Here is a 27,056-nt window from a genome sequence, read left to right on the forward strand (position 1 = left end):
CACCGAAACAGCCCGGTGAAAACAAGGTGAATGAGCTGTGGCATGGTTTATGAATCCCACATTGCATGCCTTTAGCAGTCTTTATAGAAAGGCAGATATAGTTAGTGAAAGCATACCGATGGTGAAAGCCGCGCTGCCAAAATGATAAAACCCCAAGGTTTCAAGAAACTTCTTGATTTATATAGCTCAGTATGGTTTATGAATCCCACATTGGATGCCTTTAGCAGTCTTTATAGAAAGGCAGATATACATCAAAATTATCACAGGCCTGAGCATCACTGAGGCTACCAGGGCTGCCGCTGACCGCATTCGATGGCATACTCTCATACGAACCACACCTGCATACGTGTATGCAATGTGACCTTAGAGAGAGAGATATAGTTAGTGAAAGCATACCTATGGTGAAAGCCGCGCTGGCAAAATGATAAAAGCCCAAGGTTTCAAGAAACTTCTTGATTTATATACATTGTGGACCATCCAGCATCTGGCACTGCTTTGACCTCGGCTAAATTGACAAAAATCTATCAAGGAAACACAAATGTCGTCTGTTTGTTGGGATCTGGTGTTTAATGAAGATCTCAGTCAAGCAGATGTTTTCAAACTTTTTCTCAAATACCTCAGAAGCAGACTCTCTTGTTCCAACATTATTCTGTTAGATGGCCCTTGCATTGATGTCAATATACATCCTGCTTCTTCAGATAAGCTTGTGCTATCACTGGCTCAAACCACCCGATGTTCAACGGTATAAACGATCACCAAATCCCCAGAGTGTACCACATTATCTGGGTGAAAGGCCACATTATCTCTTATGATGGCAATAAAGGTACATTATGATGACAGGTATAAAGGAGAATCTTGTTGGCATGCCAGCAGAATGAGGCTGAGCATTGATGTTGCCAACTCATTACTCATTGGAAATGGGAAGATGTTGTAGTTATTGAAACCACCAAAGGAGTCTTCACGACTGGCGGAAGGACAACAATGATTATGATCCCCAATCAACAACTGCGTCAGCTCAGTCTGTTTTGCAGTGGACTGGCGTCAGCATATGCCAAAAGACTGAGCGACCACTCCCAGTGGATGTATCTTTGCCTAAGGATGAAATTGTTCATGTTCCATCACTGAATGACATCAACAGCCATCCACTTGAGGTGTCTTTTCTTTGATTTTATGGACCCAATAATGTATGTTTTTATATTTTACGGGCCTCCTAGGTCCCCGGGCCCGGGGGTAACGAACCCCCTATCCCCCCCTTGTCGGCGGCACTGTCCAGATCACTGCAGCAGGTCCTCCAAGGCTATCAGCGGTTGAATTATGTAGATGATCACTTGGAAACTCAGCTGACTAGTGACGACTGGACTTCTTGGGCTGCCTACAACGCAGAGCATTCATCCAGGTCCTCCCTCATTCATTTCAAAGGGCTATGCTCCCACTGCTGACAGAGTCAGCAAACAGTCCCATTACAATATGCTTCACTATATGTTTACCATCAAATACACCATTGAGTACCGCAGTCCAGGACAGACACCCGTCGTGGTAGCTGATCAGCTACTGTACACACTTGCAAGCGTTTGCGGTGGAAAGTTTCAAATACAGACATTACTGAAGTTATTAAAGTACCTTGTCTTGCTTGGGGCCATGCACACTTGCACAGGTCATGGAGGTAGTCGCTACAGGTTGAAGTGCAGTGGGTGGACCACAGCTATGAATAAACAGTGGGAGAGCACAGTCCTTCATTTGTGCATTTCACATCTGCAGGACTAGATATGTGCACCAAGTATCAAGCACAGCTGTTCATTCTGATGAGGAAACATATACCCAATAATAATGTTGAGTTGAGGCAAACTACTGCTACTGGCGTTGCTCCTGACTTGCCAGGTGCTGCCGCTCGTCAACCCTTGGAAGAGTGGGGTCAAGCCTTTCCCAACCCGAAACAGACTTCTGGTTTCAGTCTTCTTTCTGCCAGCATGTCAACAAGATTCTCCTTACCCGTTTTCATGTGCACCTTCATAGCCATTATACGTGTTATAAGAGACAATGGAGCCTGTCGTTGATGCAGATGACGTGGCACATTCTGGGATTCGCTGGTTATTTGCATACAGAAGTGTACATATTGGTTTGTGCTAGCGATAACATTTCCAATTAGGAAAGATTTCAATGTTAGAACAACAAAGTCTGCTTCTGAGGAATTTGAGAAAACGTCTGAAAACATCTGTTTTTTATCCAGAATATCTCTTCACAGAATCTTGATTGCTTGTGCCAAAAAAGAAGATTTTCTAAAGTCCTTTTTGTCTCCAGACTCCCAACAAAAGAAGCACCTTGTTTCAGAAGAGTCCTTATTTCCAGTTGTTGTCCCTTGGGATTCACAAACCAGAGCTCATTCGCCTGATATCACCGTGTATGCTCATTTGGTTGGTAGATAAAGAAGCAGAGCAGATTTAAACTGTCATTCAACACAAATATATCGATATGTACAACACACATCTACATCAGGAGGGATCCGATCAGTGATGAACCGATGGAGTTGAATGTCCTGCTCTCGACCTTTGATGTTCTTTCTGTTGATCAGATTAGGGCATTATATCGTGAAGGAAGCTCATTCGGCTTGTTTTCACTGGGATGTTTTGGTATGTAATCCTCTCAGCATTTCTTCTTGCTTGCCCGATTCATAGTACAAAGTTGAGCAAATCGTCATACTCGTAGATATCCGATATATTTGTGTAACAAGCTTCTAATTTTTAGGCAAGTTAGATTTAAACTGTCATTCAACACAACATATATTGAGATAGTTACCTCAATATTTCGATGTGTACAACACACATCCTCATCAGGAGGACTCCAATGATGAACTGATGGAGTTGAATGTCCTGCTCTCGACCTTTGATGTCCTTTTTATTGATCGGATTAGGGCATTATATAATGAAGGGAGCTCAAGTCCTTGATCACGGTTGAGTGCTGAAGTGTGTTTTCTGATTTGAAGGGCCTCCCGCACCAGACGGGGGTATTCTCTGTCTTCACGATTCAAAACCTTGACATTATCCCAGTCAATTTGGTGATCAGTATCTGTACTGTGTTCAGACACGGCAGATGGTGTCCTGCTGGGGGCAGTGGACTAATGTTCTTTTTAAAGAAGTCTCTGTCCCAGTTGTCTTCCAGACTGTCCGATGTAAGATTTTGTGCATTCGGTGCAGTTTATCTGGTATATGCAGCCACAGCGTTTTTCAATTTGGTTGAGGGAGGTCAGATGTTGGTTCCGGAGGGTTGAAATTTTGAGAGGGGGGTTTATTTCGACTGGTGGAAAGGTCAAAAGCCCACTGGCGGTACCCACAATTTCAAGCGCACCCTTGATATGTTCAATCTCCTTTTCACTTTCTTCGGGATCGGTGACAGCGGTATTAGCTCTGTGAGTGAGAGTTCTTATGACACTAAGTTTATGAGAGATCGGATGATGAGAGTTGAAGTGAAGATATTTTTCGGTGTGTGTAGGTTTCCGGTAAATTGTGACGTCCAGTGAACCACTTTCTTTCCTAAAATTTTCTAATTTTCTAATTTTCTATTTTTTAGGTTGCCAACATAATTTTACAGATGATCCGTAATTGATTCATCTCTGACCGACTGAGAAATAAAACAAATTCCAGTCATATGTGTATCCACACTGGTCATTTTAATTAAAATGACGCTTGCTGCTATCAATAGAGTGGACTGAAAATAGTAATTCAAAAAATCAAACATGCATTATACACGTGTCCTCAATGGTGCTAAAAATAAAGGTATATTAAACATACCTTTGATGTTCATCCTTCTACAATGACAGGTACCATGAAATTCACATTTAAAAACCCTTGTACCCTTTTCAAATTACCTACTATCACATAAACAGTGCCAGAAATGAGTTTTCCAGCCAAAATTAGTACAGATTGATATGCCACTTAAGTTTGTAGCTCAAACGGTTCAAAAGTTGTAAAAACGCCAATTTTAAAGATTGCGGACAGCGGCCATCTTGGATTTGGGGGTCCAAATGGCCACGGATTCCCAAAACAATCCCAAAAATGAACTTTTTACCCTAAATTAAATCAATTCCAAATGTTTACACATGTCTATAGCCGAAATGGTCCAAAAGGTAGAGAATACCATATTTTGGGTACTAATTTGCATAATTTATGCTAATTAGGGGGTTTTATGCATAGATACAGAGTGTCTCTTTGGACGAATCTTTTCCTCTTGCCCCAAGGAGCATCCATACCAAGTGGGACCTTTGTACTAAAAAATGCAGCGTTCACCCTATTTTCACCCCTTAGCAAGTCTACTATATCTTGGATTGATAGAGTCAAAGGGTATATTTACACAGGGCATTGTGTTATTTCTTTTGGAAATCGCTGTGCATAAAGTTCGTTGGGATCTATCAAAATGGTATCAAACAATTTACAAACAAACTACAATCATGTGATAGTTGGGAAAAGTCCAAATGTAACTTATATCTGTGTAGCTTTAGTGGTTTGTGCACTCGATGGGGAACAACTGATGCAGAAAATCCACACGTGCAGAAAAACAGTCTTGCCGAGCAAACTTGAATTGAAATACCGTTTTAGGTGTGCAGACCTTTTTTAATTGTCGAATATGGAAAGAAAGCTTCTGTTGCCCATAGGATCGGTAGGGTTATTGGTTTGTTTGTTGGTCGCTCAGTTCCCGGTACCATCAACTGCTGATGTCAATGGTGGTACTACATGTGCAGGTAGGAATTCATTAGGGGGTGTGTACTGTTATATCATGCGTTATTAGCGTCAACCCATCTTAAAGGGGTGGGGGGGGGGGCTGAATAAAAAGTGGCTGACATATGAACATAAAAATGGGTCAAAGGCTTGGGGTGGGGGACACGTCTCCGGCTCCCTGCCCAAATCCAACCACCCACCCCTCCAGAATTGACGCCCATGAACATGCATATGGCCGGTTTGTTATGTACATGGGAGGACATATGGGGCGGGGTGAATGGGATGTCAATGGTGTTAAGACAATATGCTGGTAGGCAACATGTTTGTCGTTTGGGGGTGTTTGAGGGGTATGCATATGGATATGTGGGGGTGGGTTTGTGATGTGCGTGGGGGTATGGGAAGTGGCTTGTTAGTCCTGGTATGCCCTTTATGTTTGGGGTATATGAAGGTTTGCATGTGTAACATGCATGTGGATATGTGGGTGTGGGTTTGTGATATGTGTGGGGGTAGATTGTTTAGACTCATTGCTTTGTTCTTTATGATGCAGCAATATGGTTTTTGCAGGAATGGGAGGGGTTCAATCCCCTGGATAATTTGGTTTCCTAACCCCCACCCCATCTCATAAAACAACCAAACAAACAAACAGACAAACAAAAACAATAAAAACAAAACAAAAACAAAACAAAGCATTCAAACCTCAAAAACCATGTACCACATCCCGAACAAAATAAATGTTCAACCCCCTTACCACCAGTGTAAAAATTTAAAAAAATGAAGTATCCTATATACCCCTCCCCCACCCAGCATAAGACATAAACTGAACTTAACTTCTCTTTTCGTCCATTTAGGTTGCACCATCATCTTATCATTGGTGGACCAGGTAGCTGAAATGAACAATGAATCAGCAGTAGATGCATTGACAAGATTGTGTGGATATCTACCAGGTTAGTAATAGGTGTGGGGTAAACAGGGATATAGGTTGCACAATCATCTTGTCCTTGGTTGACCAGGTAGCTGAAATGAACAATGAATCAGCAGTGGATGCATTGACAAGATTGTGTGGATATCTACCAGGTTAGTAATAGGTGTGGGGTATACAGGGATATAGGTTGCACCACCATCTTGTCATTGGTTGACCAGGTAGCTGAAATGAACAATGAATCAGCAGTAGATACATTGACAAGATTGTGTGGATATCTACCAGGTTAGTAATAGGTGTGGGGTATACAGGGATATAGGTTGCACCATCATCTTGTCATTGGTTGACCAGGTAGCTGAAATGAACAATGAATCAGCAGTAGATACATTGACAAGATTGTGTGGATATCTACCAGGTTAGTAATAGGTGTGGGGTATACAGGGATATAGGATGCACCATCATCTTGTAATTGGTTGACCAGGTAGCTGAAATGAACAATGAATCTGCAGTAGATGCATTGACAAGATTGTGTGGATATCTACCAGGTTAGTAATAGGTGTGGGGTATACAGGTATATAGGTTGCACCACCATCTTGTCATTGGTTGACCAGCTAGCTGAAATGAACAATGAATCAGCAGTAGATACATTGACAAGATTGTGTGGATATCTACCAGGTTAGTAATAGGTGTGGGGTATACAGGGATATAGGATGCACCATCATCTTGTCATTGGTTGACCAGGTAGCTGAAATGAACAATGAATATGCAGTAGATGCATTGACAAGATTGTGTGGATATCTACCAGGTTAGTAATAGGTGTGGGGTATACGGGGATATAGGTTGCACCACCATCTTGTCATTGGTTGACCAGCTAGCTGAAATGAACAATGAATCAGCAGTAGATACATTGACAAGATTGTGTGGATATCTACCAGGTTAGTAATAGGTGTGGGGTATACAGGGATATAGGTTGCACCACCATCTTGTCATTGGTTGACCAGGTAGCTGAAATGAACAATGAATATGCAGTAGATGCATTGACAAGATTGTGTGGATATCTACCAGGTTAGTAATAGGTGTGGGGTATACAGGGATATAGGTTGCACCACCATCTTGTCATTGGTTGACCAGGTAGCTGAAATGAACAATGAATTAGCAGTAGATGCATTGACAAGATTGTGTGGATATCTACCAGGTTAGTAATAGGTGTGGGGTATACAGGGATATAGGTTGCACCATCATCTTGTCATTGGTTGACCAGGTGGCTGAAATGAACAATGAATATGCAGTAGATGCATTGACAAGATTGTGTGGATATCTACCAGGTTAGTAATAGGTGTGGGGTATACAGGGATATAGGTTGCACCATCACCTTGTCATTGGTTGACCAGGTAGCTGAAATGAACAATGAATATGCAGTAGATGCATTGACAAGATTGTGTGGATATCTACCAGGTTAGTAATAGGTGTGGGGTATACAGGGATATAGGTTGCACCACCATCTTGTCATTGGTTGACCAGCTAGCTGAAATGAACAATGAATATGCAGTAGATGCATTGACAAGATTGTGTGGATATCTACCAGGTTAGTAATAGGTGTGGGGTATACAGGGATATAGGTTGCACCATCATCTTGTCATTGGTTGACCAGGTAGCTGAAATGAACAATGAATATGCAGTAGATGCATTGACAAGATTGTGTGGATATCTACCAGGTTAGTAATAGGTGTGGGGTATACAGGGATATAGGTTGCACCATCATCTTGTCATTGGTTGACCAGGTAGCTGAAATGAACAATGAATTAGCAGTAGATGCATTGACAAGATTGTGTGGATATCTACCAGGTTAGTAATAGGTGTGGGGTATACAGGGATATAGGTTGCACCATCATCTGGTCATTGGTTGACCAGGTGGCTGAAATGAACAATGAATATGCAGTAGATGCATTGACAAGATTGTGTGGATATCTACCAGGTTATTAATAGGTGTGGGGTATACAGGGATATAGGATGCACCATCATCTTGTCATTGGTTGACCAGGTAGCTGAAATGAACAATGAATTAGCAGTAGATGCATTGACAAGATTGTGTGGATATCTACCAGGTTAGTAATAGGTGTGGGGTATACAGGGATATAGGTTGCACCATCATCCTATCATTGACCAGGTGGCTGAAATGAACAATGAATCTACAGTAGATGCATTGACAAGATTGTGTGGATATCTACCAGGTTAGTAGTGGGTTTGGGGTATACGGGGATGTAGGTTGCACCATCACATTGGATGACCAGGTGGCTGAAATGAACAATGAATCTGCAGTAGATGCATTGTCAAGGTTGTGTGGATATCTACAAGGTTAGTAATAGGTTTGGGTATAGACGAATCCAGCGAGCCAAGTCATGGTCAGGATGTGGTCGGCCATATTTGGATACCCACATGCACCAAACAGGTGTTGTGAGTACCCAATTGGGTGGATTAAACCCGCTTAAAATTCGATGTTAGATTCTTTTGTGTTGTAAACTGTCATCATTCTTCTGTCTACGTGTTACACGGGTGATAGAATGCAGTTTATAATACCCTTCAAAGCCGCATCATCCCACATTTTAGGTTGGGTACCCGTCGCGGTTAATGGCTGCCATTCAGGAGCAGGAATGCGTGAAATTGGATTCGTCTATACAGGGATATAGGTTGCACCATCACATTGGTTGACCAGGTAGCTGAAGAAATGAACAATGAATCAGCAGTAGATGCATTGACAAGATTGTGTGGATATCTACTAGGTTAGTAATAGGTGTGGGGTATACGGGGATATAGGTCGTACAATCATCTTGTCATTGGTTGACCAGGTGGCTGAAATGAACAATGAATCCGCAGTAGATGCATTGACAAGATTGTGAGGACGTACGTACACATCTGGGAAATTTTGGCAATTTTCTATCCTTAGGTTAATGGTAATTTGGGGGTGGTGGGTGGGGGTTCTATGTTGTTGAAGTTGTACAGAGATGTGCCACAGTTTTGTGGTATTCGCTTTATTTCAGCGAGATTTGTATATATAATTGTTTGTCGTCCATTATACTGTGGTCAGCACACATGTTTGTCTGAATTGGTCCAGCAGGCTTATGGTCCCTCGTTATGTTTGTTTTATTATTTTAGTTAAGGGGTAGTTAGGATCTGAAAAAACTTGAGTATCATGAGAATTGCCCTCATTGCTATTTGACTCGTCTTGTTCTTTGCATACAGATCAGTTTCAGACAGCGTGTAAAGGATTCCTAGACTTTGCCACACCTATTCTGTTAGATTTGTAAGTTGCATGTATAGATAGACTATGTATTATTAGTTTGGTATACACCAAGAATCTGAAAAAAGACCCATCCGGGGGCGCATGATGTAATCAAGCTATATAAACGAGCCTGAAGTCGTTACATTATCAAAATTCAGTTTTCAATATCATTACATTTTTTGTTCTTTTCAGCCACTTTTTAATCTTTTTGGTCGGGTCCCCCTACGAAAAATAACTTTAAACATAATATTATAGTGCTAATCGTACACAGCACCTCCTATACTTTAATGCGTAAAGTACAGAAATAAACAAGTTGAAGTGTTATCCAGCAATTCTAACAGTGTAAAAACTTGACGTTGTTATGTTTATATTTCATATGCACAACTTTTTAAGTATTTTTGATCTCTTTTTTTGTTTCTTGTTTTCATTCATTCAGAATCCTGGAGAAATACAATGCAGATGTAGCATGCCATGCCCTCACACTTTGCTATGTAGACCCCGGACAACAAGCATGTCTTCTCTACCCTAACCAACAACAGATACGGTCAGGTGGAATACGGGCTGTCCTTAAGAGTTTATATCAATCCAAAGAAATCAGCAAGCAAACCAAACAGATTATGATGGGGAAAGTAAGTATGGAAGACCAGCACTGGTTGTAACATTATTACTCATAGATTTCTAGATCTTTCTCCCGGGCACCATTGGCATAACCAGGACTTTCTCCGAGGGGGAGGGAGGGGTGGGAAGAGGGGTAAGTGGGAATGGCAAAAAATGGGCTAATAAAACACTAAAGTCAGGCAAAAAGGCATATAAATCTTAAAATATCAGGACGGCCTGCATCGGGGGGGCAAGACTTATCACAGGAAGGGCTGCAGCTGCCCCCTTTGTCCCCCTGGGCTAGATCTATGTGGGTGGCTGTCAGGAATTAAAGGAGAATGTGTGTGGCATGGTGAGTCAGGGCAAAACAAAATGTTTGATTGTCCATTAGGCCTATGTCCCCTCCCAGGTTTTATTTTTTAATATTTTTAAAGGTTTTAGCCAAAACAAGTATAAGCCTAATTATAGCTTAACAAATAGCCTAAAAAATTATAAGTGTTCATGTTTCAGAATAATTTACAAGTGCGAATTCAAAACTGTTTAAAAAAATTCAACATTTTGACATAAAAAATAGAATTTCCAAAATTAGTATCAGTATGCCTATTCTTTTGTACAGTAAAACAAAAATAAAACTTTTCTTCAGTTTTCAAAATTAGGGTTGGTCAGATGATGAAAATCAAATCATCATGTGCATTTTTTTCAACACATTTGAAAACTCCTTTTCAACATAATAAAGTCCTACTAATCAAGCACATTATTTGTTTCCCGATATGTTTTCTACATACAGGGTGTTGGTCTGAAATCAGATATCTGTGACTCTCTGCCGGGACTGAAGGGATTATGTGAATGGTTGGAGGGGTAAGTACAGACCTCACTCGAAAAGTCTGTCCACCTGTATCCGTAAGACACGGTGGTGTTTTTGTGTCAAAAATGGGCTAAAAAGTACCAATAAACCCCTAAAACTCTTAAATATCAGGGCAGCCAGCATTCCATAGGCGAAGGCAAGAGAGGGGCAATGCTTCTCGAGGATGTGGGGGGGTGCCATTGGCGCCTCCCACCAGATGCTACTTGTTTTGTCTCCCCTATACCTACTGTACTGTGGCCTACATTTATTTTTGTTTACTACCGTAAAGTGGGGTGACTTTGGACAGGGTTGCTTGATATAAATCACAATTATTTTTCCAAAAAATCATTTATTTAAATTTAAATCAATGATTTTTAGAAAATAAATTATAGATTTAAATTGAGCAACCCTGTTCAATATGCTTGTCCAAAGTCACCCCACTGTCCAGAGTCACCCCCATTTTATGGTATGTCTTTGTTGTTTTGCTTTATTTTGTTATGTTCTTACTAATGGTACCAACTATCTAGACTTTATTTACTAATAACACATATTTGTTACTTCTCCATACAGACATATCAACAATCATACGGCTGTATCGGACATAGACCAAGATAAATTTGGAATCACAGAGGTAGGAAAATGAGATATATTTCTTGTGTGTGATTTGTTTTATTTTAGAAATGCTCCAAATATCTGAATTATGTGTTTCTTCAACATCCCCAAAATGTTATAGGCAGTGACAATGGGCTATTACTTTGCTATGGGTATGAGTGGGTGCAATAGGATATTCCAGTTGAAGTCCAATTTGGGTCATTTTGGGTGCTTTCTGTTAAAAATTGATATACTGATGGGTTGCAAAAAAGAAGGGCATGGTATTTCGCTGTACATCCCCCCTTCCCCTGGTTAAGCCCACCTCTATTTTTAACAACATTGTGGAAACAAGGGTATATTCAGCTATAAGCCCAGTAGTAAGCCAAGTTCTTAAATCAATGCTTTGCTCTCATATTTAAGAAATAATTATAAATTAGAATTAAGAAATAATTATAAAATAAAAATCAGTTAAAAATTGATATTCCATAGGTCAAACATAAGTAGAAATTACCGGTACATTCTGTACATTGAGCACGGATGTTATGCAAATAAGAAAGTTTCATTTTTTAAAAATTTTATTTAAGTGCTAGTCTGAACCCCTCCCCAGTTGTAAGCCCACACCGTTTTTTAGAGTGAAAACGCCCATCTTGGGAGGAGGGGGGGATTTGTATCCGAGTGGTTATACAGTAATTATATTTCGTACAGAGAATTTAAATTTCCTTTCGTTTTTTAGACTCTACGTGGATCCCATTGGCGAGGCAAAGATTGTGATGACTTTGATAAAACTGTTTACCCTGGAAGAAGGTGAGCCATTGGGCTATTCCAGTTGAAATCCATACACCCCCTATGCAAGACATGACCTAATCTCCCACACAGGGGGTGTAGATTTCAAATGGAGTACCCATTCAGGTAACCCCATTTGAAATTCACACTCCATGTGGGGGAGATTTATGTTTTCCATAGGCGGTGTATGGAGTTCAACTGGAATAGCCCATTGTTTGGTCTTGGTTTTCATTTAGATGCTGATAATTGTGTTGCATTGTGGGATATTGAGAACAGATCCTGATACTATACCAAATTTAGTGGAAAGGAGAATGGTGTTCATCTGGTTGTATGCAAAGGAGGAGAATCGGGGGTGGGGGACTCACATAAAAATAGGAGGAAAATCCAGTGAAGGGTACTAGCATGAAAAAGTGGCAGTGGTATGGGGACGTGCAGTATCCAAGTGTACCTTTTTCAGGCTCCCTGACAGTTCTGAAGACCCCCAATAGGGATTGTGCTACAGTTCTTTAGCCCAATTTGAGTAAGACTCCCTCAGATATGTTGAAATTTCAATTCAGAAGCCCCTGTATTGCCAGAAAAATGTAAGCTAAGTGCTACCATCTTCCCTGCTCCACCGCACGAGCAGACATAAAAATGGATTATTTTGGGTTTCAGCTTATTAATTAAATTGCTTTTGGTCGTTTGTAATACATATTCAAGACATGCCTCGCCAGTGAACATACATACTATACTAACCAGATTGCAGAGCTATGTTTGGGGAGTTGACGTAGGTAAATGTTGTGGGTATAAACTGCATTATCTGGGGATGTACTCGTACAAAGCAATGGGGTTTGACATACATGTTTTCAAATGTTTCATTATTTTCTCATTCCCACCGTACAGACCTAAAAACAATGATGAAGAAACAGATTCCGATTGTAATGGAATATATGTGAGTATTAGCCAAAAAACGAAACAATGTTTTTTTTAAAATTGTTTTTGAATCAGCTCTGCACAACGTCAATGCACACCCTTGACAGGTCATTAAGTGTGCAGTGCAAATTTGGTCACAACATGGTGTGTTCTTGGTTACAGGCTTTCAGAATTTAGCAGAAAGGTGCATTATTGCTATGAATTATCAAATTTTGTTTTGCACAGGGAGTAAATCCTGCGACAGGGAAGACTTTTGAAGAAGATTACTGCGCAAACAGTGACCATCGCGGTGTGTTACTGCTCAGTGATTCTGCCGGAGCACACTTCCACATTCCTGGAGAGTGGATGACGGCATCAAAATTATCAGCGGTGAGTGGATAAGACTAGCGATGAGGGGGGATGGGTTGTGGGGGTGGGGGAGGGCTTGTTACATTCCACCACACTTTCATATTCATGCAGGGTGGATGACAGCCTATAAATTATTAGTGGTGAGTATTTATTGAATTGGGCTGGTGAAGGGGCTTGAGGTGGAGTGCTTGTTACATTCCTGCACACATGCATTCTAGGGGTGGGGGGGGGGGGGTTAGGTGGGTGTGGTCGGATGTTTAAATTCCAGCATACTTCCATCATGCAGAGTGGATGACGGCATCAAAATTATCAGCGGTGGGTAGGCCTACACATGCTCCTCAGTCCTAACTAAATTTTCTAAAACAATATTGTTTTCAGAAAAAAAACACTGAGAAATGCTATTTGCAAAACATACAACAAATTTCAACCACTAGTGAATGTTTACATGTAAGACCTGATTCGAGTTGGGCTATTCCAGTTGATATTCAACATCCCCTATAGAAGTCCATGGGCTGAATCTGTACACAGGGAGTGTGAATTTCAAATTGGGTACCTAGTGAATGGGTGATTCCATTTGATATTGCAGTCATGTCTTCTAAATCGATTTCAACTGGAATAGTGCATTTTGTGTTTGGACATAGTGATTTTAGTGATCCTCATACATACAGCCTGTCTCAAAAAAGTTGTGCAAGTGAAAAGCGCCCTCTTTGGCAGTTAGAAATTACCGCTGTGACATGATGCTTGCATCAACGTCAAGGACGGAGTCTTAGCTCTCAAATACCGTTTGTTCTGTTCAATTGTTGCACATCCGCCATCGGCGATGTGCATTCTTTTTACCGCGTTCTTCTTTCTTTGCACAGCCGCCATCGGCGCTGTGCATTGTTTTTACCGCGTTCTTCTTTCTTTCTTTCTTCTGTCAACATCATAATCAGCCATCGTAGCCACATGCTTTCAGGCATGTTGACCATACTTGGTCAGTAGAACTGTTTGGTGGTGCCACAGATGTCACATGATCAACTTCCGGTCAAATGTCATCCACTTCCGGTCAATGGCTAAAACTGGGATTTTCACTAAAAATGCTTCTCCTTCCACATATTACATAGCACCGTGACGTCACTTGCACACATGCATCATCTATGCCCAGTGTCTAAAAGTTGTTCACAGAATTGGGATCAAAGGTCAATAAGGGGTCACTTCCGGTCAAAAACCAAAATAACTTCAAGAATTTTTATCTCGACAACTAAACATAGTAGAATTTTTAAATTAAAATTGGAACAATGCATTTTGTCGTTGTACATAAGGGTTTTTTTTCATTGAGTTCAAAGGTCATTAAGGGGGTCAAAAGGTCAATCATAAATTTAAAAAAAAATCATAATCCATGTTTAAGTTCCGATTAAGCTGAAATTCACCAGGAATATTCCTTATGACATCCTAAGCACTATGTAATATTTTTGCGGGGTCAAAGGTAATTCAGGGATCACTTCCGGTTCTCACAGATTCATTTGTCACTGCTGGCTGTGCATGCTCGCGGTCGCAGGCGAACGCAATCAGATCTCGTTCTTCTTCTTGCACATCCGCCATCGGCGATGTGCATTCTTTTTACCGCGTTCTTCTTCTTTCTTACCTAGCCGGGACACCGGCTAGGTCTTGTGATGCTATCGGATCTTTCTTACCTAGCCGGGACACCGGCTAGGTCTTGTGATGCTATCGGATCTTTCTTCTTCTTTCTTCTTCTGGCAACAGATTTCAAAATGCTTCTTCTCCTACATGTTACATCCTACAATGACGTCACTTGCACATATGCACCGGCTATATCCAGTGTCTATAGGATATTCACAAATTTGGGGTCAAAGGTCATTAAGGGGTCATTTCCGGTATAAAAGCAAATATCTTCAAAATGCTTCTTCTGCCACAAATTACATAGTACGATGATGTCACTTACACATATGCATCGGCTATTACAGGTACACAAAAGTTATTCTCCGATTTTGGGTCAAAGGTCATTAAGGGGGTCATTTCCGGTCTGAAAGCTAAAAATATTCAAAAAATCACTGTTTTTACAAATTACATAGCAGAGTGTTGTCGTTAGCACACATGCATTGCTACCAACCAGGGTCTTTGGGGTGTCTACAGTTTTGGGGTCAAAGGTCATTAAGGGTCGCTTCCGGTCAAAAACCAAAAATCATCAAATATGTTCATTTTTTTTTTATCTTAAAACGGAACCAGACCAGAGTGATATAAACTTCATATATGCATTAGTGTTACCCGATGTATGCACGGTATTTTTATTTTTTTGGTCAAAGGTCATTTAGACGTCATTTCCGGTTTTAAGCTAAATAACTTCAAGAATTTTTATCTCCATAACTAAGCATAGTAGATTTTAAAATTTAAACTGTAACAATACATTTTCCCGGTGTATATGAGGTTTTTTTTATATTGGGGTCAAAGGTCATTAAGGAGGTCAAAACGTCAAATTTGCAAAAAAAAATTAAAATTACGGAAAAGTAGCTGTATCTCAGCCTATGGAAGACGGATAAAGCCCTACATGTTACAGTGATGCACCATTAATGGTGCGAGATGTCCATAATAGCCGGTCAAAGGTCAAACTTTAAGTTAAGACTGGCATTTCCGGCCCCGGCTAGGTCCAGATCTGTAACCAGATCTAGTTCTTCTTTCTTTACCTAGCCGGGACACCGGCTAGGTCTTGTGATGCTATCGGATCTTTCTTCTTCTTTCTTCTTCTGGCAACAAATTTCAAAATGCTTCTTCTCTTACATGTTACATCCTACAATGACGTCACTTGCACATATGCATCGGCTATATCCAGTGTCTATAGGGTGTTCACAGATTTGGGGTCAAAGGTCATTAAGGGGTCATTTCCGGTATAAAACCATATATCTTCAAAATGCTTCTTCTTCCACAAATTACATGTGATGGTGACATGCTTAGGACATGTGACTTGACTTTAGTCGGTGTCTATAGGGTGTTCACAGATAAGGGGTCAAAGGTCATTAAAGGTGTCATTTCCGGTCTGAAAGCTGAAAATATTCAAAAATCACTGTTTTTACAAAATACATCGCATAGTGTTGTCATTAGCACACATGCATTGCTACTAACTAGGGTCTTTGGGGTGTCTACAGTTTTGGGGTCAAAGGTCATTAAGGGGTCACTTCCGGTCAAAAACCAAAAATCGTCAAATATGTTCATTTTTTTTAATCTCAAAACGTAACCAGACCAGAGTGACATAAACTTCATATATGCATTAGTGTTACTTGATGTATGCACGGTATTTTTATTATTTTGGTCAAAGGTCATTTAGACGTCATTTCCGGTTTGAAGCTAAATAACTTCAAGAATTTTTATCTCCATAACTAAGCATAGTAGATTTTTAAAATTTAAACTGTAACAATGCATTTTCTCGGTGTATATGAGGTTTTTTTTATATTGGGGTCAAAGGTCATTAAGGAGGTCAAAACGTCAAATTTGCAAAAAAATGTTTACAATTACGGAAAAGTAGCTGTATCTCAGCCTATGGAAGACGGATAAAGCCCCTACATGCTACAGTGATGCACCAGTAATGGTGTGAGATGTCCATAATAGCCGGTCAAAGGTCAAACTTTAAGACTGGCATTTCCGGCCCCGGCTAGGTCCAGATCTGTAGCCAGATCTAGTTCTTTCTTTCTTCTGGCAACAAATTTCAAAATGCTTCTTCTCATACATGTTACATCCTACAATGACGTCACTTGCACATATGCATCGGCTATATCCAGTGTCTATAGGATATTCACAAATTTGGGGTCAAAGGTCATTAAGGGTCATTTCCGGTATAAAATCAAATATCTTCAAAATGCTTCTTCTCCTACATGTTACATCCTACAATGATGTCACTTGCACATATGCATCGGCTATATCCAGTGCCTATAAATTATTCACAGAATTTGGGTCAAAGGTCATTAAGGGGTCATTTCCGGTCTGAAAGCTAAAAATATTCAAAAATCACTGTTTTTACAAATTACATAGCAGAGTGTTGTCATTAGCACACATGCATTGCTACCAACCAGGGTCTTTGGGGTGTCTACAGTTTTGGGGTCAAAAGGTCATTAAGGGTCGCTTCCGGTCAAAAACCAAAAATCATCAAATTTGTTCATTTTTTTTATCTCAAAACGTAACCAGACCAGAGTTGCATAAACTTCATATATGCATTAGTGTTACCCGATGTGTGCACAGTATTTTTATTTTGTTGGTCAAAGGTCATTTAGACGTCATTTCCGGTTTTAAGCTAATAACTTCAAGAATTTTTATCTCCATAACTAAGCATAATAGATCTTTTTTATTTAAACTGTAACAATGCATTTTCGTGGTGTATATGAGGTTTTTTTTTTTTTTTTTTTAAAGGTCATTAAGGAGGTAAAAACGTCAAATTTGCAAAAAATGTTTAAAATTACGGAAAAGTAGCTATATCTCAGCCTATGGAAGACGGATAAAGCCCCTACTTGCAAAAGTGATGCACCATTAATGGTATGAAATTTCCATAAACTTTAAGACTGGCATTTCCGGCTCCGGCTAGGTCCAGATCTGTAACCAGATCTAGTTACCTAGCCGGGACACCGGCTAGGTCTTGTGATGCTATCGGATCTTTCTTCTTTCTTTCTTTCTGGCAACACGTGCGTGACTTGCCACGTTTCGCCCTAGCTCTGTTATGCTTTGACAGTTTTTGACCATACTTGGTCACAAACACCACTGACCATGTCCCCACATGTGACATGACATTGAACTCCATTTGACCTTTGACCTGCTCACAAAGGAAAAAATGTGATTTTTACTCTAAAATGCTTCTTCTTCCACAAATAACATGTGATGGTGACATGCTTAGGTCATGTGACTTGACTTTGGTCGGTGTCTATAATTTATTCACAGAATTTGGGACAAAGTTCATTAAGGGGGTCATTTCCGGTCTGAGAGCTAAAAATATTCAAAAAATCACTGTTTTTACAAATTACATAGCAGAGTGCTGTCATTAGCACACATGCATTGCTACTACCCAGGATCTTTGGGGTGTCTACAGTTTTGGGGTCAAAGGTCATTAAGGGGTCGCTTCCGGTCAAAACACAAAAATCATCAAATATGTTCATTTTTTTAAATCTCAAAACGTAACCAGACCAGAGTGACATAAACTTCATATATGCATTAGAGTTACCCGATGTATGCACAGTATTTTTATTTTTTTTTGGTCAAAGGTCATTTAGACGTCATTTCCGGTTTTAAGCTAAATAACTTCAAGAATTTTTATCTCCATAACTAAACATAGTAGAATTTTTTAATTTAAACTGTAACAATGCATTTTCTCGGTGTAAATGGGGTTTTTTTAATATTGGAATCAAAGGTCATTAAGGAGGTCAAAACGTCAAATTTGCAAAAAAAAATGTTTAAAATTACGGAAAAGTAGCTGTATCTCAGCCTATGGAACACGGATAAAGTCCCTACATGCTACAGTGATGCACCATTAATGGTGTGAGATGTCCATAATAGCCGGTCAAAGGTCAAACTTTAAGTTAAGACTGGCATTTCCGGCCCGAGCTAGGTCCAGATCTGTAACCAGATCTAGTTCTTCTTCTTCTTCTTCTGTCAACACTATGATCAGCCATCGTAGCCACATGCTTTCAGGCATGTTGACCATACTTGGTCAGTATAACCGTTTGGTGGTGCCACAGATGTCACATGATCAACTTCCGGTCAAATGTCATCCACTTCCGGTCAATGGCCAAAACTTGGATTTTCACTAAAAATGCTACTCCTCCCACATATTACATAGCACCGTGACGTCACTTACACACATGCATCATCTATAGCCAGTGTCTAAAAGTTATACCACAAAATTGGAATCAAAGGTCATTAAGGGTCACTTCCGGTAAAAGTCTGAAAAATTTGTAAAAATATTCAAAAAATCACTGTCTTTACAAATTACATAGCAGAGAGTCGCCATTAGCACACATGCATCGCTATTATCTAGGGTCTTTAGGATGCCTACAGTTTTGGGGTCAAAGGTCATTAAGGGGTTACCTCCGGTCAAAAACCAAAATTATCAAAAAAGTTTACATTTTTTTATCTCAAAATGTAAACAAACCAGAGTAATATACCCATCATACATGAATTAGTGTTACATGGTGTATGCATGGTATTTTTTATTTTGGGGGTCAAAGGTCATTAAGGGGTAACTTCCTGTTTTAGCTAAATAACTTCAAGAATTTTTATCTCACCAACTAATCATTGTAGAATTTTTTAATTAAAAGTGGAACAATGCATTTTGTCGTTGTATATAAGGTTTTATTTTCATTGAGGTCAAAGGTCATTAAAGGGGTCAAAAGGTCAATCAAAAAAAAAAAAAAATCATAATCCATGTATAAGTTCCGATAAAGCTGAAAATTCACCAGGAATATTCCTTATGACATCCTAAGCACTATGTAATATTTTTGCGGGGTCAAAGGTAATTAAGGGATCACTTCCGGTTCTCACAGATTCGGAGTCATAACTCATTTGTCACTGCTGGCTGTGCATCCTCGCGGTCGCAGGCGAACGCAATCAGATCTCGTTTACATTATTGATTTTTATTTAGGGTCAAAGGTTATGAGGGTCACTTCCGGTGTTAAACAAAATACCTTCTAAAATACCTGGCGGTTGTGCATGCTCGCGGTCGCAGGCGACCGCAGCCAGATCTTGTTCTTCTTCTGTCAACACTATGATCAGCCATCGTAGCCACATGCTTTCAGGCATGTTGACCATACTTGGTCAGTATAACCGTTTGGTGGTGCCACAGATGTCACATGATCAACTTCCGGTCAAATGTCATCCACTTCCGGTCAATGGCCAAAACTTGGATTTTCACTAAAATGCTACTCCTCCCACATATTACATAGCACCGTGACGTCACTTACACACATGCATCATCTATAGCCAGTGTCTAAAAGTTATACCACAAAATTGGAATCAAAGGTCATTAAGGGTCACTTCCGGTAAAAGTCTGAAAAATTTGTAAAAATATTCAAAAAATCACTGTCTTTACAAATTACATAGCAGAGAGTCGCCATTAGCACACATGCATCGCTATTATCTAGGGTCTTTAGGATGCCTACAGTTTTGGGGTCAAAGGTCATTAAGGGGTTACTTCCGGTCAAAAACCAAAATTATCAAAAAGTTTAAATTTTTTTATCTCAAAATGTAAACAAACCAGAGTAATATACCCATCATACATGAATTAGTGTTACATGGTGTATGCATGGTATTTTTTATTTTGGGGGTCAAAGGTCATTAAGGGGTAACTTCCTGTTTTAGCTAAATAACTTTAAGAATTTTATCTCAACAACTAAACATAGTAGAATTTTTTAATTAAAAGTGGAACAATGCATTTTGTCGTTGTATATAAGGTTTTATTTTCATTGAGGTCAAAGGTCATTAAAGGGGTCAAAAGGTCAATCATAAATTTAAAAAAATCATAATCCATGTATAAGTTCCGATAAAGCTGAAAATTCACCAGGAATATTCCTTATGACATCCTAAGCACTATGTAATATTTTTGCGGGATCAAAGGTAATTAAGGGATCACTTCCGGTTCTCACAGATTCGGAGTCATAACTCATTTGTCACTGCTGGCTGTGCATCCTCGCGGTCGCAGACGAACGCAATCAGATCTCGTTTACATTATTGATTTTTATTTAGGGTCAAAGGTTATGAGGGGTCACTTCCGGTGTTAAACAAAATACCTTCTAAAATACCTGGCGGTTGTGATGCTCGCGGTCGCAGGCGACCGCAACCAGATCTAGTTTTGCTTGTTTTAATCTCGAGATATGTTTAGTTAACTACGAAAGGGTAAAATCGCATTTGGAAGAGGGCTGTACATGTAAATCAATGATAGCCTCAAGCATGTCAAGTTTATCAAGAGTTCCTTCGTGAAATCAAAAGAATGCATCAATTACACAGCAACACAAAATTGTTGCACATCCGCCATCGGCGATGTGCATTCTTTTTACCGCGTTCTTCTTCTTTCTTTCTTCTTCTTCTTCTGTCAACACTATGATCAGCCATCGTAGCCACATGCTTTCAGGCATGTTGACCATACTTGGTCAGTATAACCGTTTGGTGGTGCCACAGATGTCACATGATCAACTTCCGGTCAAATGTCATCCACTTCCGGTCAATGGCCAAAACTTGGATTTTCACTAAAAATGCTACTCCTCCCACATATTACATAGCACCGTGACGTCACTTACACATATGCATCATCTATAGCCAGTGTCTAAAAGTTATACCACAAAATTGGAATCAAAGGTCATTAAGGGGTCACTTCCGGTAAAAGTCTGAAAAATTTGTAAAAATATTCAAAAAATCACTGTCTTTACAAATTACATAGCAGAGAGTCGCCATTAGCACACATGCATCGCTATTATCTAGGGTCTTTAGGATGCCTACAGTTTTGGGGTCAAAGGTCATTAAGGGGTTACTTCCGGTCAAAAACCAAAATTATCAAAAAAGTTTACATTTTTTTTATCTCAAAATGTAAACAAACCAGAGTAATATACCCATCATACATGAATTAGTGTTACATGGTGTATGCATGGTATTTTTTATTTTGGGGTCAAAGGTCATTAAGGGTAACTTCCTGTTTTAGCTAAATAACTTCAAGAATTTTTATCTCAACAACTAAACATAGTAGAATTTTTTAATTAAAAGTGGAACAATGCATTTTGTCGTTGTATATAAGGTTTTACTTTCATTGAGGTCAAAGGTCATTAAAGGGGTCAAAAGGTCAATCATAAATTTAAAAAATCATAATCCATGTATAAGTTCCGATAAAGCTGAAAATTCACCAGGAATATTCCTTATGACATCCTAAGCACTATGTAATATTTTTGCGGGGTCAAAGGTAATTAAGGGATCACTTCCGGTTCTCACAGATTCGGAGTCATAACTCATTTGTCACTGCTGGCTGTGCATCCTCGCGGTCGCAGGCGAACGCAATCAGATCTCGTTTACATTATTGATTTTATTTAGGGTCAAAGGTTATGAGGGTCACTTCCGGTGTTAAACAAAATACCTTCTAAAATACCTGGCGGTTGTGCATGCTCGCGGTCGCAGGCGACCGCAGTTATATCTAGTTTTTACTGTTTTTATCATGATACAGGTATAATGATTCTCTTTTTCCACTCAAGACAGATTAAAAGATAAATAAATATTTCACATGCTACTGTAAAATTAACTACGTCTGCATGTCAATGATTTTATCATGGTAAATACTGTTCTCGTTGTCACTCAAGACATCACAAGACAAATAAATATTGCACACGTATAGGTTAATGAACGCGTATTACTTGTTGGGAGAGAAATTAGACAAAATAATGCACAAGCTCCGAACCCGGGAAGTGCATTAGACGCATCAACATCAGCTAGCATTGATTTACATGTACAACCCTCTTCCCTAGCAAAAGTGGCACAATTGTGATATTACCCTTTTGTTGTTAACATATCTCAAGATTAAAACAAGAAAATTGAACAGAACAAACGCCATTTGATTTTTTTTGAGACAGGCTGTAGATCCGCAGAGAGTGTGCACTTCCCCAGAGAAATTGACCACTTTAATTTTTTTTGTTCTCACTTTTTATTCACAAAATATTTGGTAAAAATATGTTTTAAAAGCATTTCTTGTGTGATTAACACATAAATTTAGAGAAAATATTATTTTCATTATGCGAATAATTATGAATGTACAATTGGAGAGTTTTAAGTATCTCCACTCGAGTTTTAAAGGGTCTCACATTCTGCGGTGGATTTTAAAATCTTCACAAGCTGAGACAATACTATATATTTTTATCCTGACCTCTTATTTTGTATACATTTTTATGTATATTATAGGATGTCTTCAAGCATGTGTTAATGGTGGTAGAAGATGAATTTGATTGGCCAGAATTGTCAGGAACAACAGGTAAGTAGCATGGCATGTCAGGCCAAGATAGCAATATTCTATGTGAGTAGTTGCTAACTACTGAGAGTGAAGATACTAAATCAAAACATGTGAGTAAAAACAAGATGGCAAATTTTAACATGTGAGTAGTTGCTATCTACTGAAGATAACAAATTTTAACATGTGAGTAGGTGCTATCTACTGAAGATAACAAATTGTAACATGTGAGTAGTTGCTATCTACGTGATATAACAAAGTTTAACATGTGAGTAGTTGCTATCTACTGAAGATAGCAAATTTTAACACGTGAGTAGTTGCTATCTTCTGAAGATCACAAATTGTAACATACGAATAGTTGCTATCTACTGAAGATAGCAAAGTGTAACATGTGAGTATTTGCTATCTTCTAATGATATCAAACAAATGAGTAGTTGCTATCTACTGAAGATAGCAAATTGCAACATGTGAGTGGTTGCTATTCTACTGATAGAGAGTACAAGTAAAGTAAATGAAAGTTTAAAATGAAATGTTGTTAAAAAAGTTATTTCTGCAAATAAATCTAATTTTATTTTTGTTCATATTATTTCTTTGATTACAGGCTACATGAATACTACTTGGGATATCGTACAGTAAGTAGAAAATATTTCAACCATGTTACAAAAAAGTTCGTCAGAAATTGACAGATATGTACCCACTGTCCCACATGTCCATATGTTTATATTGTGGCTTGGTATAGAAATATGCAGAGACGCATCAGCTGTTGAGTTGTTCATTTCTAATGATCCCGTTGTAACATGATTAAATCCCTTTGAATAATGAAAACAAGCTAACGATCATCTAATTCACATGATTATTTCACAAGGAATGTTAATTAGTCATTGCCAGTCAACATTACAAGAAATCAATAAGGTTAAGTTTATTTTTCTGTTGATACCAGCAATATAAACCTACCGAATAAAATAGCAATAACTAGCGCAGGGATTTTCAACAGGTGGCGCATGTCACTTGTGGGGCACCGATGCAAGCTGAGTGGTATCTGAGTGCAAAAAAAATACTCAGATCAATCAGGTTAAGTTTATTTTTTTGTTGATACCATCAATAAACCTACCGAATAAAATGGCAATAATTAGCTCAGTGATTTCAACAGGTGGCGCATGTCACTTGTGGGGCACCGATGCAAGCTGAGTGGTATCTGAGTGCAAAAAAATAAAGAAATAAAAAGTAAAGAAATATGAAAGAAAAAAAGCAGAAAAAGAAAACATTGCTGAAATAAATACATCCAGATAAATTTGATTTTTCTTGTGGTTTGATGCATTTATATTTCCATCATTTTTGGTGACAATTTTGTTATAATTTTGCTTGTGCATGAAATAGCTTAAATATGTGTATCACTTGTTGCTCGAGAAATTGTACAAAATAATGCAGTTAATTTGCACTGGGATATTGATGTGTCTAATATCGGGGCTCATGCATCAGCATCTCAGTACTCGTGCATTATTTTGTACAATTTCAGTTTCAACAAGTGATACGCATTTATTAACCTTTGATTATCAGACACTAATAGGGAACTTTTCAGCGGGCTAACGGAATCCTTATGTTACAAATCTTTATCAGACACTAATCATAGGGAACTTTCTCACCTTTTATTTATTTTCAGCGGACTGACGGACTCCTTATATTATAAATTGGTGCAGAGAAACAGGTGCAATCACAGAGATTTCCAGAATATCGGAGTTAATGGTAAGATATATTACCCTTCCCAAAATCCTTTGCAACAAAACACATCACCTCATTACATCAAATGACACTCCTATTTACTATTTTGTGCAGGTTAATTCCCTTTGTTTTCATGTTGAGAATAGAATTGACATGGAATACGGCAGGAAAAGGTCATGAAACTTGATACTGTGTCAAAAACCATACCAATGTATCCCGCTAGCATATAGGTTCAAAAAATGTTTAACCTATCTATGATGTACCGTATTTGAGTTATTTACCAAAATTGATGGAAAAGAGGACATTGCCTCTGGCAAGAGTCAATGGAATGCCCCCACCCCAATGCTCACCGTACGTAGCGCTGTCACTGCTTGGATGGTGCAGATTGTATCAGGCAAGGCGTTCCATAACTTCCATTTATATTGTTAGAAGTATAAACATGAGTAAAAGTTCCTTCACAGTAAATGGATTGATTGGATGTAATGTTGAGCACAGGCTTACTTTCCAAGTTTGTCTCTTTTAGTCATCAGTGGGATGCCCAACATGCCCAAGGGTGTGCTTTTTGGTTTCTCAAAATCATGCAAAACAATATACTTTGCTAACTTTTTAAACAAACAAACATACATACAAACCATGCTTCATTTCAGGTGCTAGGGTTTCTTCCATGAATGGTTCCATTCAATACAGGTAAGGGGTTGGTCAGTAATATGTGACCGTCCACGGCGAATGAGCCGTAAATTCCTCCCCCGGTCAATTTTGTTTTATTTCGTGATTAAAAAATAAACATCATAAACTTAAAAATAGTATATCATTTGACTTCAAACGATATCCAGAAGCGGAGTTATGGTTTGTTAAACTTTGCTCCTTCAACAAAATTATAGCTTTTTACGTTTTTACATGTGTCTCTTTTTCCACATTGCTGGCAATATATATCAAACAGTCATAATTGTCGGTCATTTCAAATCATCCCCAAGTCAACGAGGTTTAAGAAAATTCTCTCATTGTTAATTGTTGGTTATGCATACCTGTACAAAATACAATGCCTGGTAACCCACCACTTGAACAGGATTTAGCAAAAGCAAACAAAGACCATAGCTATTAAAAGTTCTATAGCCGGCCATCTAAGGTAGAAGCTTATTATCCACTTCAACAATAGGATTATTGATTAGCTTTTGACTATCAAAATGAGACGGATGTCGGGCCAGCTTAAGTTATCGATGAATACGACCTTCGTACACATTTTACACCGTAACACAGAATACAATTTCGGGAATTTACGGCTCGTTTGTGCTGCCGGGTCACATATATCACGAGATGGTTAAGGGACTGGTCATTTTCAGCCATCTTTTGCAGAAGTCATTGACCATGTTAAATATACACACTTTTCATTTTACATTTCAAGGCGTATAATGCAATACCGTAAAACCTCGTCTACAAGCATATATAGTGTTTTTGATGAAAGCTAAATTAATACGAAACAGCCGTTAATATGCCAATACATCAGATCGGTCTTTCAAGAGTACTTTTTTGTGTATTCTTTTATCGGTAATTCATTTGCTCAAACTCCATAATGTTATAATGGATGGCGCCTGGATTAATTAGGCTTTCATCAAAAGCACTCTATATGCTTGTAGACGAGGTTTTACGGTACATTATCATCAAATGTATGACCCAATCTGATCTAACCAGGCCAAATTAAGGACGCCATTTTGGAAATTATTATCATCATCAAGAAGGAACCAAGTATGCTATGACTGATCCAGATATCGCTCTACTCTCTTACATAATTTGGCAATTCCAATCCATACACCCTCTATGCGGGGGGGGGGGCGTTTTTGCTTGCCCAAATTTTATGGCAAGTGCAACTGTATTGATCATTCTGGGGAGACCAAAAGGGGTACCTCCCTAGGGTTCAAAATTGTCAAAAAAAATAAAGTCAAAATGTCTGGTTGGATCAGATAGTGTCATATTATTTACATAACAAAAACATTGCATACCACAACATAGCATTTCATTAACCAAGAATATTTGTTATTCTTGAAATGGTGACATAAACCGGGGGGGGTGCAAACAAAACATCCTAATTGAAACCAGACTGCGCCCTCAATTTTCTAGTTATGCCATTGACCTAGATTTAACTAAAAAGGTGTTTGCTTCAAATTTCGGGGGTGTGGGAGAGATTCTCATATTACTTTTAAGATCATGCTGCAGCCTGTCATCTGTCAATCATTGTCATCCTTATCGTTTCATCTGTAGGTGCTAGAGCTGAGAAGATTAATACAATCGCACACAGGTAAGAAGCAGGGAGTGCATTGGTAGAGAGGCATGAGGTGACAACCTGGTGTGACAACAGTACTGGAGAAAGAGCCTCTATCTCTGAGGTCATAATCTTCTCCAACGCCGCT

General features: G+C 39.0%; 1 protein-coding gene across 4 annotated transcripts in view; it reads left to right on the forward strand.

The window, feature by feature from the left end:
* Nucleotides 1-27,056, forward strand: part of LOC140146357 (acyloxyacyl hydrolase-like) — a 49,769-nt gene that overhangs the window by 8,924 nt on the left and 13,789 nt on the right. The window contains exons 1-13 of one of the 4 annotated variants that reach the window (XM_072168176.1): nucleotides 4,406-4,732; nucleotides 5,558-5,653; nucleotides 8,869-8,929; nucleotides 9,345-9,537; nucleotides 10,293-10,363; nucleotides 10,920-10,980; nucleotides 11,674-11,744; nucleotides 12,606-12,654; nucleotides 12,861-13,004; nucleotides 22,887-22,956; nucleotides 23,534-23,564; nucleotides 24,593-24,675; nucleotides 26,908-26,944. In XM_072168176.1, coding sequence (XP_072024277.1) covers nucleotides 4,618-4,732; nucleotides 5,558-5,653; nucleotides 8,869-8,929; nucleotides 9,345-9,537; nucleotides 10,293-10,363; nucleotides 10,920-10,980; nucleotides 11,674-11,744; nucleotides 12,606-12,654; nucleotides 12,861-13,004; nucleotides 22,887-22,956; nucleotides 23,534-23,564; nucleotides 24,593-24,675; nucleotides 26,908-26,944 — 1,082 coding nt within the window. In that variant the 5' untranslated portion in view covers nucleotides 4,406-4,617. Of the gene's footprint in view, nucleotides 1-4,405; nucleotides 4,733-5,557; nucleotides 5,654-7,640; nucleotides 7,734-7,795; nucleotides 7,860-8,868; nucleotides 8,930-9,344; nucleotides 9,538-10,292; nucleotides 10,364-10,919; nucleotides 10,981-11,673; nucleotides 11,745-12,605; nucleotides 12,655-12,860; nucleotides 13,005-22,886; nucleotides 22,957-23,533; nucleotides 23,565-24,592; nucleotides 24,676-26,907; nucleotides 26,945-27,056 lie in introns of those variants that run through there. The other 3 variants (XM_072168175.1, XM_072168178.1, XM_072168177.1) reach the window with 3 other exon arrangements.

Source organism: Amphiura filiformis, chromosome 2, assembly GCF_039555335.1.
Source record: "Amphiura filiformis chromosome 2, Afil_fr2py, whole genome shotgun sequence".
Classification (NCBI taxonomy): Eukaryota; Metazoa; Echinodermata; class Ophiuroidea; order Amphilepidida; family Amphiuridae; genus Amphiura; species Amphiura filiformis.